At 44.2% G+C, this 20,100-nt stretch overlaps 1 protein-coding gene across 1 annotated transcript in view; it reads right to left on the bottom strand.

Annotated features, from left to right (window-relative positions):
- Positions 1 to 16,735, bottom strand: part of TAP1 (transporter 1, ATP binding cassette subfamily B member) — a 33,379-nt gene extending 16,644 nt beyond the window's left edge. The window contains exons 1-6 of the mRNA XM_087711351.1: positions 16,165 to 16,735; positions 6,534 to 6,648; positions 4,764 to 4,894; positions 3,216 to 3,421; positions 1,263 to 1,460; positions 11 to 139 (exon numbers count right to left, since the gene is read on the bottom strand). Of these exons, the coding sequence (XP_087567477.1) occupies positions 11 to 139; positions 1,263 to 1,460; positions 3,216 to 3,421; positions 4,764 to 4,894; positions 6,534 to 6,648; positions 16,165 to 16,669 (1,284 nt within the window). The 5' untranslated portion in view covers positions 16,670 to 16,735. The remainder of the gene's footprint in view (positions 1 to 10; positions 140 to 1,262; positions 1,461 to 3,215; positions 3,422 to 4,763; positions 4,895 to 6,533; positions 6,649 to 16,164) is intronic.
- Between the last annotated feature and the right edge of the window lie 3,365 nt (positions 16,736 to 20,100).

Below are 20,100 nucleotides of genomic sequence, written 5' to 3'. Positions count from 1 at the left end.
CAAAACTTACCCGCACCACTGTGGAAAGCTCAGTCTCCTGCAGGACAAAGGTAACAAGTGCTCCACCAGTTAACTTCCCTTGAGTGACCAGGCATCCCCCATAACAGAGAATCCCCACTTTGAGAGCTAGTTGTAATATCTGGAGGAGAAAAACATTTGGGGATTAGTGTGAAACCCCTTGGATCAGAGGTGTCAAACTGGCAGCCTATGGTCAGATGTCTCACACATAGGCCACACACACCCCGGCTTCATGAAGGAGAAAGTGTTGCGATACATCACATGACAGCAATGTGACACCGTGAGTTTGACATCTGTGCAATTGATGGAGGGAGACAGACAGACAAATAGAGAGGGAGGGAGGATTAGAGATAGATAGATAGATAGATAGATAGATAGATAGATAGATAGATAGATAGATAGATGATATAGAGACTGTCTGTCTGTCTGTCTGTCTGTCTGAGCCAAGGTGGCGCAGTGGTTAAATGCAGCACTGCAGGCTAATGCTAGATCAGCAGTTCAGCGGTTCAAATCTCACCGGCTCAGGGTTGACTCAGCCTTCCATCCTTCCGAGGTGGGTAAAATGAGGACCCAGATTGTTGGGGGCAATATGCTGACTCTCTGTAAACTGCTTAGAGAGGGCTGAAAGCCCTATGAAGCAGTATATAAGTCTACTGCTATTGCTATTGCTATTTACCTACTTACCTATCTGCTGTACTGTACTGTACCCTACCCTACTCTACCCTTGTCTTGTCTATCTATCTATCTGTCTATCTATCTATCTGCCTATCTATCTATCTGCCTATCTACCTCCCTCCCTAACTGCTCTACTGTACTGTACTCTACTCTTGTTTGTTTGTCTGTCTGTCTATCTATCTTCATCATCATCATCTATCTATCTATCTATCTGCTCTGTCTGTCTGTAAATCTATCTATCTATCTATCTATCTATCTATCTATCTATCTATATCTATCTATCTATCTATCTATCTATCTATCTATCTATCTATCTATCTATCTATCTATCTCCCAGCTCTGTCTGTCTTTCTGTCTTCTCTATCTCTCTCCCTCCTTCCCTCCCTCTCTCCCTCCCACTCTCTCTCCCATAGTCAATCCTACTTCCTCTGGAAGCACAAAGTTCCATGTGTCACACAAAATCTGATATCATCCTTTGGGTGATGGAAGTTGTGCAGCCTGCACCATCCCGCCTTCCCAGGATCCCCAAGCGTTGCTCCCAACCTCTCCACCCAGGTTTGCATCCTTGCCTCAGGAATCCATATGGAGGCACCATAGGCCACGGCCTCCACCTTGTTGAGTTTGTAGGTCTCTTGCAACTTCTTTTCGTAACACTGAGCAGCTCCATCCTCGTTGGCAAAGCTGCGGACGGTCAAGATGGCCTGGAAGGTCTCCATTGCGACCTCGTTGGCCTTGGCTAAGGATTCTTGGACCCGCTTGGCCAAATCCTGGAAGGAGAGAGAGAAAACAGAAAAGATAACAAAGTTTTTCCAAAATTTAGAGGTGCTCAATTTGAACCCCCAAACTTTGTATCAACTCTATTGCCCCTGTACAAATTAAACTCTAGAAACAACTTTGGATGTGACCAAATGGGAAAATAAATGAAACCATATTAATGAGGTGGCGCAGTAGTTAAATGCAGCACTGCAGGCTACTTCAGCTGACTGCAGTTCTGCAGTTCGGCTGTGCAAATCTCACCAGCTCAGGGTTGACTCAGCCTTCCATCCTTCCGAGGTGGGTAAAATGAGGACCCGGATTGTTGTTGGGGGCAATATGCTGACTCTGTAAACCGCTTAGAGAGGGCTGAAAGCCCTATGAAGCGGTATATAAGTCTAACTGCTATTGCTATTGCTATTGCTAATTAATATTAAATAAGATAAAGCTGAATTCCTGGTGACTACAAGTCCATGTTGTTCACGCAGCAATAATACACAATTAGTCCTCAACTTACAAAAGTGTCTTTAGTGTCTGTTTGCGTGCACAGTAGTAAAAAAATGCTTCTGCACATGCGCAGAAGCAAAAAATAAGATGGCGGCGCCTATGGCGCCACCGATAGAACCAGTTTGGGGGCGTGGCAATTCGAGTTACTACCTACTCGGCCGAACCAGTCCGAACCAGTAGGAACCCACCTCTGGTCCTCAACCATTGCAGCTTCGTGGCCCAGTGGTAGGGAGGGGAACCGGGCTGTACAAATGGCTGGCTGGTGCACACACGCCCACAGGCAGGTCAACTTGTGCAATTGGTGGGCTGGTTGCAAACAGGCCATGGCCCAAGGACTGGGGTGAAATCTATTTACTTCGCTACAGGTTCACAAATGGTTCACAAATGTGATGCTTCACCTCCGTGGAGCGTCAAAAACGGACATGATAATGTCCAGGTGGGTAGGCAGAGCCTGCTACCGAGTGTCCCTGCAAAGGTAAGTAGAACAGCGAGGGGGGGGGGAATCCACTGTGCCACAAGATTCAGATTACCTAGAAAGCAGGAAATCCTGCTTTCTAGCTAATATAAATCGCATGTCACAGCTGATTGTCAGAAATATCAGTTTGGGTGAACTGGTATCATTTTTTTACTACTGGTTTGGGTGTATCGGTAGCATTTTTTACTAGGACAATTGCTGTGATGAATTGTCTCATTCTGCATTCAGAAAGGATCTTTTCCCACTTTGGCACATACCAGATGTATTTAAGGATCAGGGTGTCACACTCGATTTCATTGAGGGCCGCATCAGGGTTGCGTGGATAGAGTGGGCATGGCCAGCTCAATGTCACTTGTCAAGTCTACGTTTTCAGCCGCAACCACCTCCTGCAGCCCTCTGCCAGCAAAAATAGAGTCTCTCCCCCCTCCCGAAGTCCATTTTAGCTGGCAGAGGGCTGCAGGAGGCCCTCGCGGCCAAAAATTGAGCCTGGAAGGGCCACATGCGGCCCTACTAAGCTCTGTTTTTGATGGCAGAGGCACTGTGGACCAATCCTTTGCTGTTTCCAGGGCAGCCCCACGGGCCATATTTAAGAACTCCAGAGGCCGAATCCAGCCAGCGGGCCTTGAGTTTGACCCCTGTATTAAGGCTTTCGTTCCCAGGAAAGGTTGATAGAAATAAACATTATTTCTATAGCCCTCTTCAGCGGCCTGTGGGACACTTGCTTTTGGGCCTCGGGGCTCTCTACCACAGACCCCTCAAGGTGGGACTGAAGGGAACCTTTCGTCACCTGGAAGTACTTCCCCGACCACTTCGGCAACAGCAGGATGAAGGGCATGGTCACAATGACGAAGGTGGCCAATGGCACAGAGATCCACAGCATCATGGCATAGTAGCAGATGCCCCGGAGCAGGTACCACATCACGAGGCTCAGATCGTGTGAGAGGGCTTCGCTCATGGTATCGATGCCGGACGAGATGTGGGAAGCAATGTCACCTGTCAACCAGAACAAGTCCATTGGAAATTACAATATGTCAACTGGGAGAAGCTGTGGTCTTTGCCTTCCCAGAGTTGTGGCCCGCCAGCAGCAGAGACGGATAGTGAGGAGGTTGGGGAGGAGCATGGGCCATGCTCCTCCCCATTTTGAATCCCACCACTGAAACACAGTATATGTGTCAGTGTTTCCCTGAAAATAAGACCCAGTCTTATACTTTTTTGTCACCAGAAAGGCACCAGCTCTTAATTTCAGTGGATGTCTTCCATTGACTCACCTCGCGATAGCCCCGCCCAGCAGGAGCCCGCTGGCGGCCCCACTTCTGCAGTCGCTTGCCCCCATTCGCGGACATCACCCTTGGCCTCCGTTTTGCCATCAGAAGCCTTCAGGAAAGGCCTCTCTAGCCAAGAAATGAGCTCCGGATTGATATGCACTGTGCCTCCTGGCTTCCATTTTACCATCATAGGCCTTCTGGAAAGGTCTCTGCAGCCGATAAAAGAGCTCCGGATCAATCTTTATCAGCTGCAGAGGCCTTTAAGAAAGGCCACAAATGTCAATCCGGAGCTTGTTTCTTGGCTGCAGAAGCCTTTCCTGAAGGCCTCTTGATGGTGAAATGAGGCCGGTGGGCGCCGCACGCAGCAATCTAAAGCCTGTTTCTTGGCTGCAGATGCATTTACTGAAGACTTCTGATTGCGAAATGGAGGCCAGGGGCGATATGCGTGAGGAGTGGTGCGAGGAGCTGCAGAAGTGGGCAAGGGGAGGCATGTGTTGTGCATGTGGTGTATGAGACCTGGCTACAATTGTCTGAAGGTAAGCAACTCAACCCCCCCCCCAACCTCCACCCTCGCTTGATTTTTACCTATGCACCTCGCCTCCACCTGTGCAACCAGGTGCAATGGAGTGGGCGGGGTCTTAACTAGGGCTTATTTTGGGGGTAGGGCAGAGGTGGTATTCAGCAGGTCCTGATAAGTTCTGGAGAACCAGTAGGGGAGATTCTGAGTAATTCGGAGAACTGGTAAATACCACCTCTGACTGGTCCCGCCCCCATCTATTCTCTGCCTCCCAAGTTACAGCTGACCGGGGGAGAATGGAGATTTTACAGTATCCTTCCCCTGTCACGCCCTCCAAGACATGCCCACAAAACGGTAGTAAAGTATTTTGAATCCCACCACTGGGGTAGGGATTATATTGGGCACACACATAAATATCAAGCTAGGTCTTATTTTTGGAATAGGTTGTATTTTGGGGGAAACTGTGTGTGTGTGTGAGAGAGAGGGGGGGAGAGGGAGGGAGGGAGGAGGGAGGGAGAGAGAGGGAGAGAGAAGGAAATGCCGTATCCTTTACCTGTTCGATTAGTGCTGAAGAAGCCAATCTCCTGGCGCAGGACGGACCTGAAGACAGAGCCCTGGAAGCGGGTGTGAAATCTGTTCATAACCGTATTGTACAGGAAGTCGCAGAGAAACTCTGTTGTAGCGCTGAGAGGAATCAGAAAAGAGATATCTATCATGACTCCATGTTTAGTTCTCTCCATTCTTTTCTCCTACCTGACATCACTTTTACCCCTTTCCCCTATACCCCCCCAAAAAAACCAAGTTTCATCCCATGCTGTCGTCAAGAATCTTGGTTTCCTTTTCTGGGTTTTTTTGTTTTTTTTTGCAACCTGAGTTACATTTCTGCAAATATATTGACGTGAGGGACAAATAATATTCTATCCTGGGTTAATGATCACTGTGATGAATTTTGAATTGCACAGCAGAAGCAAGCAGTCTTCCAATATTTGAGGGGTTGCCACAAAGAAGAGGGGAGGTCAAGCTATTTCCCAAAGCACCTGAAGGCAGGACAAGAAGCTACGGATGGAAACTAATCAAGGAGAGAAGCAACCTAGAACCGAGGAGAAATTTCATGACTGTGAAAACAATTAACTAGTGGAGCAACTTGCCTGCAGAAGTTCTGAATGCTCCAATACTGGAAGTTTTTAAGAAGGGATTAGACAATCTTTTGTCTGAAATGGTATAGGGTTTCCTGCCTGAGCAGGGGGTTGGACTAGAAGGACTCCAAGGTCCCTTCCAACTCTTATTCTCTAATTCCGAAACTGCCTAATGACCCTGGAGGGGAAGGAGACAACAGAAAGCTGGTTGTTGTCCCCTCCTTGGTGTGAGTCAATTTATGGATATAATGAAGGACATTATTTTAGAAGGGTTTGGAGCCTCCTTAGAAACTAAATCTAGAGCTATGTTTCTCAATCTTGGCAACTTGAAGACATACAGACTTCAAGTCCCAGAATTCCCTAGGCACCATGCTGGGAACTCAGGAAGTGGAAGTCCATTGCCTGGCAAATATTGTAAGGAGCCCAGAGTCACTTTGAATAGTGAGATTGGGCAGCATATAAAGGTAATCAATAAGTAAATGTTAATCCCTGGCAGATGGTATCCACAGCATACCTTTCTCCACCTGATCTAATGGGACAGCAGTCCATTAATAGGCAGGTAGTCCTTGACACACGACCACAATTGAGCCCAAAATTTATGTTGCTAAGTGAGACATTTGTTAAGTGAGTTTTGTCCCATTTTACCACTTTCCTCACCGCATTTGTTAAGTGAATCACTGCAGTTGTTAAATTAGTAACACAATTGTTGAGTAAATCTGGCTTCCCTATTAACTTTGCTTGTCAGAAGGTCGTAAAAGGTGATCACATGACCCCAGGACATTGCAATCGTCATAAATGTGAATATGTTGTCCAGCATCCGAAGGTAAATCGCATGACCATGGCGATGCTGCAATGGTCGTAAGTGTGAAAAATGGGCATGTCGCTTTTTTCAGTGCCGTTGTAATTTCAAACTGTCACTAAGTGAACTGTTGTAAGTTGAGGACTACCTGTACGGTTCCCATTTTTTTCTCTCTCTCTAGCAAACCCCTCCCATATGTGATGCATTTCCAAATGTATTTCTTTGCGATCCAACTTTTCCCTACTATTGTGACTAAAACGCACTGACAAATTTGTGGGTTTCCAACGATACCACAGGTTGATTCGTGCAGAGGTGAGAAGGTGCTGAAAATCGATCAGTGCAAGTTAGCATTTAAAAAACAAACCTGAGTAGTTTCTCCCCATCATACCTGGCCAGAGTGAAACAAGCCATCATATACAGAGCATTCGTGAAGGTCGAGGCTTCCTCCTTGCTTATGAGCAAATCTGTTACCCGTCCGGTATAATATGGAACCGCCATCTCCCCTGAAAGACAAACATTGAGTAAGATTGAGAGAGAGCTAAAGATAGATAGATAGATAGATAGATAGATAGATAGATAGATAGATAGATGATAGATAGATAGATAGATAGATAGATAGATAGATAGATAGATAGATAGATAGATAGATAGAAGATAGATAGATAGATATAGATAGATGATAGGTAGATATTGAGAGAGATTGATCAAGTGTGAGAGATTGAGAGAGATTGAGTGAAAGAGAGATTGAGAGAGAGATTGAGATATATAGACAGACAGATAGACAGATAGAGACTGAGAGATAGATATTGAGAGAGATTGATCGAATGAGAGAGATTGAGTGAAAGAGAGATTGAGAGAGAGATTGAGATATATAGACAGACAGACAGACAGACAGACAGAGACTGAGAGATAGATAGATAGTTTGAGAGATTGAGAGAGAGAGGGAGATCAAGGCAGAGGTAGTATTCAGCCAGTTCTGACAGGTTCTGGAGAACCGGTAGCGGAAATTTTGAGTAGTTTGGAGAACTGGCAAATAGGCTGGCCCCGCCCCTGTGGCTTCCCAACCTCCCAGTTGAACAGGAGAATGGAGCTGGAAAACAGGATCATTTGGTTGGGGAAGGAACGGGGATTTTGCAGTATCCTTCCCCTGTCATGATTACAAAGCCGCACCCACAAAGCCATAGTCACAGAACCGGTAGTAAAAAAAAAAGAATCCCACCACTGGATCAAGGGGTCTTACAAGAGACATCAGCATCTGGAAATTGCACTAGAAGCTGGCCACTTGGGTTGGACCCTCCCAAGTTGCAACCCGAACAGCATTGTGTTCTGTAGGTAATACAGATACTCGACTTACGACTCCAATTGAGCCCAACACTTCCATGGCAACCAGGGACGTGCAGTCAGGGGAGGCAGGGCCTCACCACTGTCATCCTGGAAAGGAAAAGGAAAAAAGCAGAGGTAGTTGCTGCCAGAGTCACAGTGGATGACTCTCCTTAGTGCTTAACTGCAGGGGGAGGCGAGAGAACCACGTGCCTCCTTTACTCTATCTTTATGATCACTTGAGCAGAGTTAAGCAAGGGTTAAAAGGCGAAAAATTCCTTATGCAAAGGAGGCACGTGGTTCTCTCGCCTCCTCCTGCAGAGGGCAGTTTGTTTAGAGGCTTTTTTTAAACAGTTAAGCAGAGTCATCCATTGGGGACTCTGGCAGCAGCTAACCCAGCCTGGCTTCAGCAGCTCTTGCCTTTTTCCTTTTACATTTTTTACATTTTCATCATGGCAGCCAAGAGCAGAGTTGAAATCCTCTGTGACACGGCTGGAAAAGGTATGCGGGTCGGAGGGAGGAATTCAAAATTATTGTAATTTGTAAGTAATTTTTTATTGTAAGTTCACTCAAACAAACTCGCTCTAAATTTGAGAGAGGGTTTGTTTGAAAAGAGAGGGAAGGGGGAGAGGCAGGGAGGGCAGCTTGTTTGAGAAGAGAGGGGCAGCCCGCCAGCAGAGGCGGGTCTTTTACCCGCCTCTGCTGGCTGGCTGGCACTTTCTTTCTTTTGCCAGGCCCCTCGCACCCGCATCCAGCCCACTGGAGCTCGCTGCGCCGGGGGAGGAATGGGCTGGCTGGGGTGGCTGGCTGGGGAGAGGGGGTCATGGCCACTCAGGTAGCCCCCGCCACCGCCACCAGCAGCTTGGGTGTCTCGGTTCCGGTTCAGCCCGGGGCTGTGGATTGACGCCGCGGGACAGCTGCAGCAGCCAGCGGGTGTGAGAAGGCTGGGTGGATCAGCTTCGGCTCGTAGATGGGAGTCCAGTAGGAAGCCACCAGGCTGGCGCCCGGGCTTCAGGGCTTCGCCAGCACTTTCAGAAAGCCGCCCGAAGCCCTGACGCGTCCCGCTCTATGGCCGTCATTCCGCTCTATGGTGGACGTAGTGGCCATAGAGTGCCACGCGTCGGGGCTTCTGGGGCAGCTTTTGGAAAACTGCGCCATAGAATGAGACGCATCGGGGCTTTGGGAGAGGCTGGCACTGGCAGACATAGGGCGGCTTTTGCCTGCTTGCCTCACCGGCCATAAACCTCACCGCACGTCACTGATGGCAACCATCTTAAATATGAGTCGGTTGCCAAGCATTTGAATTTTGATCACGTGATCAAAATGCCACAACGCCATTACGCATCAAAAATGGTCATCCGTCACGTTTTTCAGGGCCGTGGTAACTTTGAACTGTCACTAAACGAATCATCCTAAGTCGGGGACAATCTGTAAAGTACAGTGAAAGCTGCAGACGGGTGGGGAAGGGAGGGGAGAATTTCAAGCAAGTGCATTTTCCTTCCAGGCCTTCTCATCAACATGGGCAGCCAAGTTACTATTTAAAAAAAAAAAAATTAGAAAAATGTTGTGGGCCTCTCCCAATTTCTGGGTGCCTCTCGTTAAAGCAAGGGGTCATTTGTCAAGCTTTCCTACCAGCCTGAAAAGTCAACTTGCACCTGACTTAAGAGTCTGTTCCACATATTCCTTTATTTATTTAATGTATTTGTATTCCTCAGCAATCAAAAAGATCCTTTGTTCCCTTAGACAGAATAAATCCGCCCAGTATTTAAAAAAAACAACCTAGCAATCCTGAATAAAGACAATAATATTAAGCAAAAACAAAAGAATGTATTGTGTCAATTGCTAAAAAAAATAACTGCAATTCAAAAATTTTTACTCTGTGAGTTGGGCATGATTTGGCTTGGTAGGGGAAGGATACTGCAAAATCTCCATTCCCTCCCCATTCTGGGGCCAGCCAGAGGTGGTATTTGTCAGTTCTCCGAACTACTCAAAATTTCCGCTACTGGTTCTCCAGAACCTGTTAGAACCTGCTGAATTTTACCCCTGGATCACCCACGCTATGAGTTTCACAGCATTTTAAAAACACTTTTTTAACCATACACCACATAATTAAAAAATGTGACTTCTTGCCAGCCTGATGTGGATACTTTGAAATTTTTACTGGCATTTTTTATTAGTTTATTTCGCTCAAACTAAGATTATATTTCCTTTCTTTTTCCCAACAAAAGCAGAAATAAATCCTTGTAAAAATCCCATCATTATTTTTTTGTGTGTGTGATACTTACAATGGTTGCATTTGAAACATTTTTTAAAAGAAAAATGGAGGCCCTAGACATCCAAAATCATTTTAAAACTCCAATTGGGAATTAAAAGGAGATCAGAAATGACCCAGCTCTGTACAGATCGTTCAGAAGAAATGTGAAACAGGAAAAAATCCTAAAATTACAAACATGTAGGACATGTCATTTTTTCATTACTGTATTTTCAGAGTATAAGACGCACCTTTTTCCCTAAAAAAAAGGCTGAAAATCTGGGTGCGTCTTATGCACTGAATACAGCATTTTTTTGCCTCCAGAAACCTTGCCCCCTTCACCAAAATGCCTGTGCATGGCCTTTAGCAGGCTTTCAGAGTGTTCCTGGGTGCTGGGGAGGGTAGAAATGAGTGAAAAACAGGCCATTTTTTGCTCAATTTTGCCCCCCTTCTCCCCAGCCCCCAAGACCACTCAGAAAGCCTCTTAAAGGCTATGCATGCCAATTTTTTGTGGGGAAAAAACCCCAGTCCGTTTTCACGAAAAACAGGCCATTTTTTGCTCGTTTGGGGGGGCACCCCCCCCCAGGAGGACTCTACAAGCCTAAAGGCTATTCATGCCCTTTTTTTGAAAAAAAAAAAATGGGCCAGTTTTTGTGAAAAACGGGCCATTTTGGGGAGGTCTGCAGAATGCAAAAACTTTTTTTAAAATTTGCCTCTTCAAAATCTTGGTGCATCTTATATTCCGGTGCGTCTTATACTCCGAAAAATAATACATTCAGAATGAGGAGTAACAGAAAAATTAAAACGAAGCGCTGTGAGGGCAGCCAACCAAAATGGCTTTTCCCCAAGGAAAACGGAGAAGCACTGAAGTGAAATCATCATATAAATAAGTGCTTTTGTTTTACAAAACCCTGATTATTCTTTAGAAAGTCTTCGTTTTAGCAAGTTGTCTTGACTGTTGCAAAGTTTCTGCCTCCATTTCAGCCAGCCAGCCCCCTGGTATGCAGGAAAAGAGGCCTGCGTGAGCTGGCACGCTACCAGCTCTTTTCTTGAGTCTATTCCTGGGTGAGAATGAGGTCACCATTACAAGCAGCCAAGATTGCAAGTCAGGGACAAAAAGCATCTGTTAAAGGTGACCTTGAAGGATAAGCTGACTCTGCAAACCACTTAGAGAAGGCTTGTAAAGCACTGTGAAGCAGTATATAATTAAGTGCTATTGCTACTGCTATTTCTGCAGTGTGCTAAAAAAAATCGGTTTTCCTGCATCTAACAAACACAATTTCCCCAGGTCGACACAACAAAAGCTGTCTCTTGAACATGCATGTTCCGAATTTCTGCATATATAAGTAATATAACTTTGTTATTATATATGTTGACAGCAGGGGTGGGATCCTACCGGTTTAACAACCGGTTCGCTGCGCGCAGGTCACAGGAAAACAGCTGAGGCGCAGGCAATCCACTTTGCCGCTCCTATCAGCTGGGCTAAAAAACAAGGAAATATAGGTGAGCATAACCGGGGTAGGGGGCACCTGCAAGTCGGAGCGAACCGGTTCACTCACAGCTGATCTTCGGAGCTATCAGTTCACTCGAACCGAGCCGAACTGGTAGAATCCCACCCCTGGTTGACAGCAACAAGACTACTGTATGCACAAAAATGGAAGGACACTTCGATTCCTACTATGGAAAAATGATTCCAGAAGTTGATGGAATTGGCTGAAATGGCAAAATTGACTACTTTGATTAAAGAAAAGAACGTTAAGTACTTTTGTTTCCACATGGAAACCACTTCTGAACTTCATGCTTGATATGAAACAGAATGAAACAGAATGAAACCTTGATTTGGGGGTTTTACCGAGCAGATCACTAGATCTTTACAGAAATGGCTCATTCATATTATTATGTCAAAGCAAACAGTTGTGATTTGATGTTAATGCCTTATTTTACTCCAGCAGAGAGAGTTGGAATGTTTCTTTTTCTTTTCTTTTTCTTATCCTTCCTCACTTCTCTTCACACTTTTTCCTCCCCACTGCTTTTCTATTTATTTTTGTATTTTGTATTTCATAATAGTTTATAACTCAATTAAAATATTAAACAGAAAGGTTTCTGCATATTTGTGCAAGGATATATATAAAATGTAATTTTAAAAATATTCAAAAGCCGATCACACCAACATGGCCTATCGACTTTTGAGGATTCCCCCGCTCCGTAGCCTAAAAAGAGGGACACCATTTTCTATTATTTTTCTCTTGACGCCATTTTCTATTTTCCCAAAGGTGATTTTTTTCAAGAGGAAGTTGGACTGTCGGTTTTCTTTGAAGACGTTTCGTTTCTCATCCAAGAAGCTGGATGACTGAGAATCTGCATACACATTTTCTATTACCTTTACCTTGAAAGCATTTTCTATTATCTTTATCTTAATTTTGCGTGATTATAGGAGCCTGTTCTCACCCTTAATGTGCTAAGTAAAATATCACCCTACAGCTACAACAACTCTCTCTGGCTGCTTTTATTGGGTTCTGGATTAAAGTCCTCCAGAAAAATCAACAAATAAAAAGCTGTGGATTCTGGGAATTGTAGCCTCCATAAATTTGGAAGTCCCCCTGTAGGATAAGCAGAGGGGGGAGGAGGAGGAATGAAATAAATACTCAACTGACTGCTCTGATTGAGCCAGGAATTTTGGTCACAAGTCATTGTGGTCGTTAGATGGGTTATCACGTGACCTCTCAATTTTACGATAATTTTTTTACAAAGATTGTTAATCATGTGGTTTTTAAACAAACCATGTGGTTGTATAAATCTAGCATGTGCAATGGGCAGCGTTTTTGCCAAAAAACATCGCAAACTGCAGTCATGTGACCGTGCAACATTGCAATCCGTTTGCACGAGTTGCAATTGTAACTTTGAGGACGGCTCACAAATAATGGGGTGGGTTTTTTTTGAGTCTGTCGTAACTTCAAACGGTCATTAACAACTTGCCTCCAGAAATTAAGGCATCATTTGTCTGAAATGGTACAGGGTCTCCTGTTTGAGCAGGGGGTTGGACTAGAAGGCCTCCAAGGTCCCTTCCAACTCTGTTATTCTGTTATTAAGCAATCAACTGTTAATTGAGGCCTAACAGTAGCACTGCATTGACACTATATGTGCACTGTGACATCACATGCATGGGGGGGAAAGGGTGGGGCTTACAGTGCAACAAAGTATCAATATTCTCTCTCAATTTTCTCCAATAATCCAATTATTTCAGCTGACTGACCTGTAGTAATTTGCTTCTGCCTTTTTCTTCTAAACTTCTTTCTTTCCCTTCCTCCCTCCCTCCTTTCCTTCCGTTCTTTGCCTTCTTTCTTTCTTTCCCTCCCTCCCTCTTCTTTTCTTTCTTTCTGGTTTTCTTTCTTTTTTCCTTTTCTTCCTTCCTTCCATCCTTTCCTCCCTCCCTCTTTTTTCTTATTTTCTTTCTGTCTGTCTGTCTTTCTTTCTTTCTTTCTTTCTTTCTTTCTTTCTTTCTTTCTTTCTTTCTTTCTTTCTTTCTTTCTTTCTTTCTTTCTTTCTTTCTTTCTTTCTTTCTTTCTTTCTTTCTTATGAAGCCATGTTTATATGGCTGCTCATCTACTGAAGCACTCTGGGCGGCAAACCAAGATAAAAATGCAAGAAATTCAAAATTAATTACAATGCAATTAACAAAAAACATGACGAGGCCCCTAAAAAGTCTCAACAACAATCGGACATCTCTACCTTCATACCAGACCTCCGTTAAATTTCTGTTCCCCTTTTTAAAACAACCCATTTCCGTTTTCACACAACTCTTTGACATTCCTAAATATCAACAGTAGAAAAGAGCTTTTTAAGATTGCTTGGTACAACAGAACGATTAAAAACATAGAAATTTCAAGTTTAACACTTCATAACTGGATAGAAGCGCCTGAGGAGTTGCCTAGAAGCTCAGAGAAAAAAGGACCGTTTTGGAGATTTTTAAATTGACTGAGCACTAGTTTGGCTAAAACTAAAGACCTAACATTAAAATGGTATCAAGGACGTTTACTGCAAATGTGGCCCTATTTAAACAACTATCTATCTTTTACAGAGGTCCCTGGGATCTATATGCATCCAAAATGACTTGCTGATTCGGAATTATCCTCGCCATCAACATGGCCCGGCATTGGCCTAGAACTGTATATCAACGCATGTTTTCATTCGTTCATCCGCTTTTATCTTTTAAAATTCAAATTAATAATTTCCTGCTTTCTAGTTCCTGTATGCCTGACACAAGACAAGATGAAAAACAGAAGAAAGACAATCTGTATTATGTCACCCGCTCCTTTAGTTTTCGGAAAAGCAAAATATAACTCTCCGCATTGCAGCCATATGACAGGAGGAGGGTTGGAGTCAATTTAGAGAATTTTTGGGGGGTGTTTGTGAATGACTGCATTGGGATGTCTTTGTTCTCCCTACTAGAATATTTTTTTTAAGATTTTTATTAACAAACAGGTAAAATACACACACACACAACTTAGACATACACCACATTTATACAATTCAATACGAACAGGAACTTCCTGTTCTTTATAATAGCAATCATCAATCGATACCGCTCACCTTATATTATTTCCCCTTCTATTGTATTTCATTTGGATTTCACCATTCTTAACCCTCTTATTTTACTCATAACTATTATTTTTGAGTTTTGTTATATTCTTTCATTGACATTTGTTTCTTTCTTCCATCCACCTATACCATTTATCCCATATCTGGTAGAATTCTGATTCTTCCTTTCCCTGGATTTCTTTAGTTAGTTTATCCATTTCGGCACAGTCCATAATCTTTCTTATTATTTCATCTTCGCTTGGGATTAATTTGTTTTTCCATTTCTGGGCAAAGGCAATCCTTGCTGCCATAATTATATGCACTATTAAATACTGGATTTCTTTTTGGTATTTCGCAGACATAATTCCTAATAAAAAAACCTTCAGGTTTCCATTCTATTTTAACCCCTGTTATTGCCTCCAGTCAATTTTTGATCCTTTTCCCAAAAAAAATTTGCCTCCTCACAGGTCCACCATAAATGGTAAATATGTTCTGTGTATTGATTCACATTTCCAGCATTTTGGGGAGGTATTTGTTAAAATTTTAGCTAACCTTGTGGGTGCCAGGTGCCATCTGTAAAACATTTTGTACTGGTTTTCCTTGTATACAACTGATAGTGTCATTTTAAAATTTATTCCCCAAATTTTTCCCCATTTGTCTAATTCAATATTATAGCCAAAGTTCTGCGCCCATTTTATCATTTCACACTTTCCTCTTCCATTTTATACTTCAGGAGGAATTTATATATTCTCCCTATCATCTTTCTATCTGAGCTTCGAATAATTTTATCTAATTCATGTGGTTCTGTTTCGATGTCATGTAATTTAGTATCTTTATTGTATTTAGTTTTGATTTGGAGGAAAGTTAGCCAGTCAACTTTCATGTTCTGATCTGCCAATTCTTCAACTGTTTTTAAATTTCCCTGTCTATCAATTAAGTCTCTGTATCTTAGGATTTTGTTCCAATCTGTAAAATTTGGGTGAGTCATCCTTTCTGTCGGTGATAGCCAATTTGGGATTTTTCACATAGTGGATTTTTTTTTTTGAGCCATTTTTGCTCCCTAGTAGAATTTTAAGTAGTGTATTTTTTAGACTATAAGATGCAACAGTGTATAAGATGCACCAAGATTTCAAAGAGGTAAGTAAGAAAAAAAGTTTTTGTCCTCCCCGGCCCCCAGGAGCACTGCAGGCAAAACACCTCTGTTTTTGCAAAAAACGGGCAGAAAATAGTGCATTTTTTGCAAAAATGGGATGTGGGGGTGGAGCTTCAGGAGGCCAAAAATGGCTGTATTTGGTGTATAAGACGCACCAGATTTCCACGCTCTTTTAGGAGGGGAAAAGATGTGTCTTATACTCTGAAAAATATGGTAGATATTTCAAGACATTTAATACAAGCAGGGTCAACTGTCAAGAGGTCAAAAAAGGCAAGATATTCTATGGAATAGAATTTCCATTTTTAAGCAAGGCGGTTAAGTGAGTCACTTTTACCTGCCCAGTTGTTAAGCGAAACATTGCAATTTTTAAGTCAATCATGTGGTCATTAAGTGAATCTTGCTTTTTTTGTATTAGTTTAAGTTTATTTCTCAGAAGCCGGCTGGGATGGTGTGACTGGCAATCAAAGGAACTCAGGATGCTGCAACAACTGTTAGTATATACTGGTTGCCAATATATTATTTTGACCTTGTAATTATAGGGCTGTTGCGATGGTCGTACGTGTGAGGCCTGGTTGTAAGTCACTTTCAGTGCCAGTGCAACTTCAAATGTTTAGTTGTAACTCAAAGACTATCTATACCAGGTATTGTGAAAACTCTAGGTTGATTGTGAGGGGCAAGGATCACCCCTGCTCCCCTCGCCTCAAAAGGTCCACTTACCCATGCATGAGATCACCATAAGCACCGTGATGGCCACAAACCGCAGCGCCTCCGGCCTCAGGCAGGAGATGAGGCGCCCGAAGGAAGCTGAGGATGCCTTTTCCGATCCTGTGTCCCCACAAGAGAGGAGGTTATGGCACAGCAGCATCACGGCCCCCACTACCAGGTAGTTGAGAGCAAGGACGTCGCTCCTGCCCCAGTTGGAGGCCAGATGCAGGGCGTTTCCTTGGGGCTCGTAGAGGTACTGCAGGCTGACATAGCCGGGCATCTGGAAGGAGAGGACCAAGGCCCCTTGCAACAGCAGCCTCCAGGGAAACTGGTCCGCACTGGAACTGGCGAGGGTACCCCCTGCGAGGACGAGCGACACGCAGCGCCCCACGGCGACGGCCCAGAGGAAAGCCAGAGGGTTCCCCCAGGGCGAGGGGCTCCACTTCCAAGACAGGTGGAGGGCCAGGAAGTCCAGCAGCATCCCCAGGGCGACCCAGGACCACGAGCCCGACTTCATGGCACCGGTTCTATGACGGGCAAAGCCGTAAATCGCTGGAGCAACGCTTTTGCGCTGGAAGAAATCCTGTCGAGAAAGGGAAAAAAATGAGAGCAACCGAGATTGGAGAGAAAAGCGGGGGGGGGGGGAGCAGTGGTAAACCAAGTCTGGCAGATTTATTTATTTATTTATTTATTTATTTGTTATTTGCATTTTTTTTATTTATTTAATCAAACATATCCGAGATAACAGGTATAAGTTTAGATTTTTTTTTTTAGATTTTAACTTTATTTGTATGCCGCCCTTTTCCTCACAATTCAGGGGGAGGGAAGTACAAAACAAGTTAAACACATAAGTATATAAACATGGGCATGAACACAGGAAATGGGTTTTATTTATTTATTTACTTACTTACTTACTTACTTACTTACTTATTATTATTTTTTAATTTTTATTTTGTCAAACGTACGAGATAACAGGCATAAGTATATAAAAATGGACATGAACACAGGAAATGGCTACAAATAAATGGGGACAGGGATGGTAGGCACGATGGTGCGCTTATGCACGATCCCCTTACAGGCCTCTTAGGAAGGGGGTGAGGTCCATGCCAGCCAGACAGTTTGAAGTTAAAGTTACTGGGGTCATTTTTGAATTTTATTCATGTATAAATAAAGTCATTTCGCTAAGAACCGACTTACCGGGGCGGTGTTTCTCGAAGAGGGTTTGCAGAGAGAGAGGCGGCGCGGAGCCGGCGGAGAATGTAGCGAAGAACCCGAGAAGCGGATTTAAGAGAGCTCCTCCGCGCAGGGCAGCCGGTTCCGACTGAACGGGGGGCGTGGGCGGCGGGCAGGTCTTGGCGCATCTCCCGCCCGGCTCTGGAAAGTACCTCGCGGCCCGCAGGGCTTCGGAGAATGAGCAGATTTCCCGGAAGGCGAAAGTGAAAGTAAGAGGTCGGAGAAAATAAACACCGGCTGGAGGAGGGAGGCGGGGAGTTGGGGGGAGGGGGAGTTGCTGGGCGACTTCCAAGCGAAGGCTGGTCCCAGGCAGGCGGTTGCTCAACCGGTGAGGCTCTTCGATGCACCAAAAATAAGTTTGAAAAAAGTGAAAGCGGTGCGGGAAGGTGATCGAGGGAAAGTGGGGAGAAGCGGGGATTGGGGGGGGGGGCAGAAGGAGAGAAAGTGACCGCTTTCTCTTAACTTTCAACGCAACTTTCTCTCCCACCCCTGGCCTTTCCGTTGCACGGATTCAGCCCCGCGGCGTCTTGTTCCGCGCATTCACACGTGCCCACCAACATCAAATCGCGCCAGCTTCCCTCCTTCCCGTGCAAACCTCTTATTTGCACGTACCAGCCGCCGACCCGTTTCACACGCTCCTCCTGCTCTTCCTCCTCCGCCCAAGTTTTCTGTGTCAGGAATACTCTGTAGCAGCTCAGAGACACTCTTGGCTTCCTGCACCGACAGGAGCGTTAGATGGAATGACTTAAAAATAAGATGGAATAACAAAATCGGAAGGGACCGTGGAGGTCTTCTAGTCCAACCCCCTGCTCAGGCAGGAAACCTACCATTTGGTTATCTGATCTCTTCTTAAAAACTTCCAGTGTTGGAGCATTTATAACTTCTGGAGGCAAGCTGTTCCACTGATTAATTGCTCTAACTGTCAGGAAATTTCTCCTTAGTTCTAAGTTGCTTCTCTCCTTGATTAGTTTCCACCCATTGCTTCTTGTCTTGCCTTCAGGTGCTTTGGAGCAGCAATCACCCACTGGTGGTCTGCCAGAAAATTTTGGTGTTGCCCAGAAAAATTATTTACATTTTTTATATTGCACTAAATACTATTTTTTTTAAAATCATATTAGTGGTCCACACGATTTAAAATTATAAATTTAGTGGTCCCTGAAATCCGAAAGGTTGGTAATCCCTGCTTTGGAGAATAAAAGCTAATCAGGATATTGGCTTCAAAGAAGGAAAAGCAGGGCTGTTTTAATGCGTGGGCCTGAAGGGGACTTGCCTGTGGGCCCCACAAGCATAAGGGGCCCCTACTAATCTGTGTATGTTAACCCTTCAATGCACCTTGTATCATATAAATAAAGCAACTGTATGGCTTACTGAGTATGATTGTGTTTTTCATGTATTGTTCAAATGTTTATTAGGTTGATTAGTTGTTGCTGCACAGCTTGTTTTTAGTGTTTCAACATCATTTTTTTAAAATTGCTGATAAAATAAATATATGCTTAATTTTATCGACCATTTACATTTTTATTCCTGTCAGAAGTTGTCGGAGGGGCCCCAGTACAGTGGTCTCCAACCTTGGCAACTTTAAGACTTGTGGACTTCAACTCCCAGAGTTCCTCAGCCAGCAAAGCTTTGTATAATAATAATAAAAAATAAGGGACCTGCACTTCTCCAGGGAAAGGAGAAAAGAGGAGGGAGAATATAATGTATCGTCTGCAGGGAAAAGAAATGTAGCCAGGAGGTTTACATTTTGACCCAGGCTCAAGAAGGAGGCCATGGTTGGATTCACACAACAGGCCTGATCAAGATAATTAAATTCGCAGTTGTGTTGGCACAAACCAGCTAAAACTCCAGTGCTGTACGATAGTTCCTCCTCTGGAGCTCAGCATGTGCAAACTCTCCTTTAACAAAGCGCTAAATTGCCAAGCAGGTACAGGGCTCATGCGAACATGGCCAATGTCGAGTGTATCCTTTACTGGTTTGCATCCTTGTCAGGAGTTCTCAGATGCTACAGGCCTGACACAGGGGTGATGCTGATCCTCTAGCGTCAGTATGGATAATCCTCGACTTGCGACCACAATTGAGCCCAGAGTTTATGTTGCTAGATGAGACATTTGTTAAGTGAGGTCTGCCCCATTTTATGACACCTCTTGCCAATGTTGTTAGGTGAATCACTGCAGTTCTTAAATTTGTAACCCAGTTGTTAAGTGAATCTGGCTTCCCCCTTAACTTTGCTCATCCGAAGGTCGCAAAAGAAGATCACATGACCCCAGGACACAGCAACCGTCATAAATATGAACCTGTTGTCGAACATCTGAATGTAAATCATGTGTCCCTGGGGATGCTGCGACGGTCATAACTGAAAAAGGGTCCTAAGTGAACTGTTGTAAGTCGAGGACATGCCTGTACAGGAAACAAGAGATGTAGTAAAAGACTGTAGAGATTCTCAGCCATCCAGGTCATGGTTGTCCCAAAGGTGACTTTTCAAGAGGCAACTGGATTCTCTTGCTCTTTTCTTTCAAAGACATTTCACTTCTCAGAAGCTTCTTCAGCTCTGACCGGATGGTGGGGAATGGAAGGATTGATACTCCTTGCAGACAGCTGGTCATTTGCATCCTTTTAGAAATTACTTTATTGTCATTGTACGTTTATACACAGTATACCCATACAGCAAAATTCATATAACCCCCAGAGACCAGGCCCAACAGACATGACAATCCC

This window comes from Thamnophis sirtalis, unplaced genomic scaffold (genome assembly GCF_051295495.1).
Source record: "Thamnophis sirtalis isolate CommonGarterSnake01/CBP01778 unplaced genomic scaffold, rThaSir2_p1.2 scaffold_3, whole genome shotgun sequence".
In the NCBI taxonomy this organism is placed as follows: Eukaryota; Metazoa; Chordata; class Lepidosauria; order Squamata; family Natricidae; genus Thamnophis; species Thamnophis sirtalis.
Note: the sequence above shows the minus strand (reverse complement) of the source record. Positions and strands in the feature narration are given on the sequence as shown.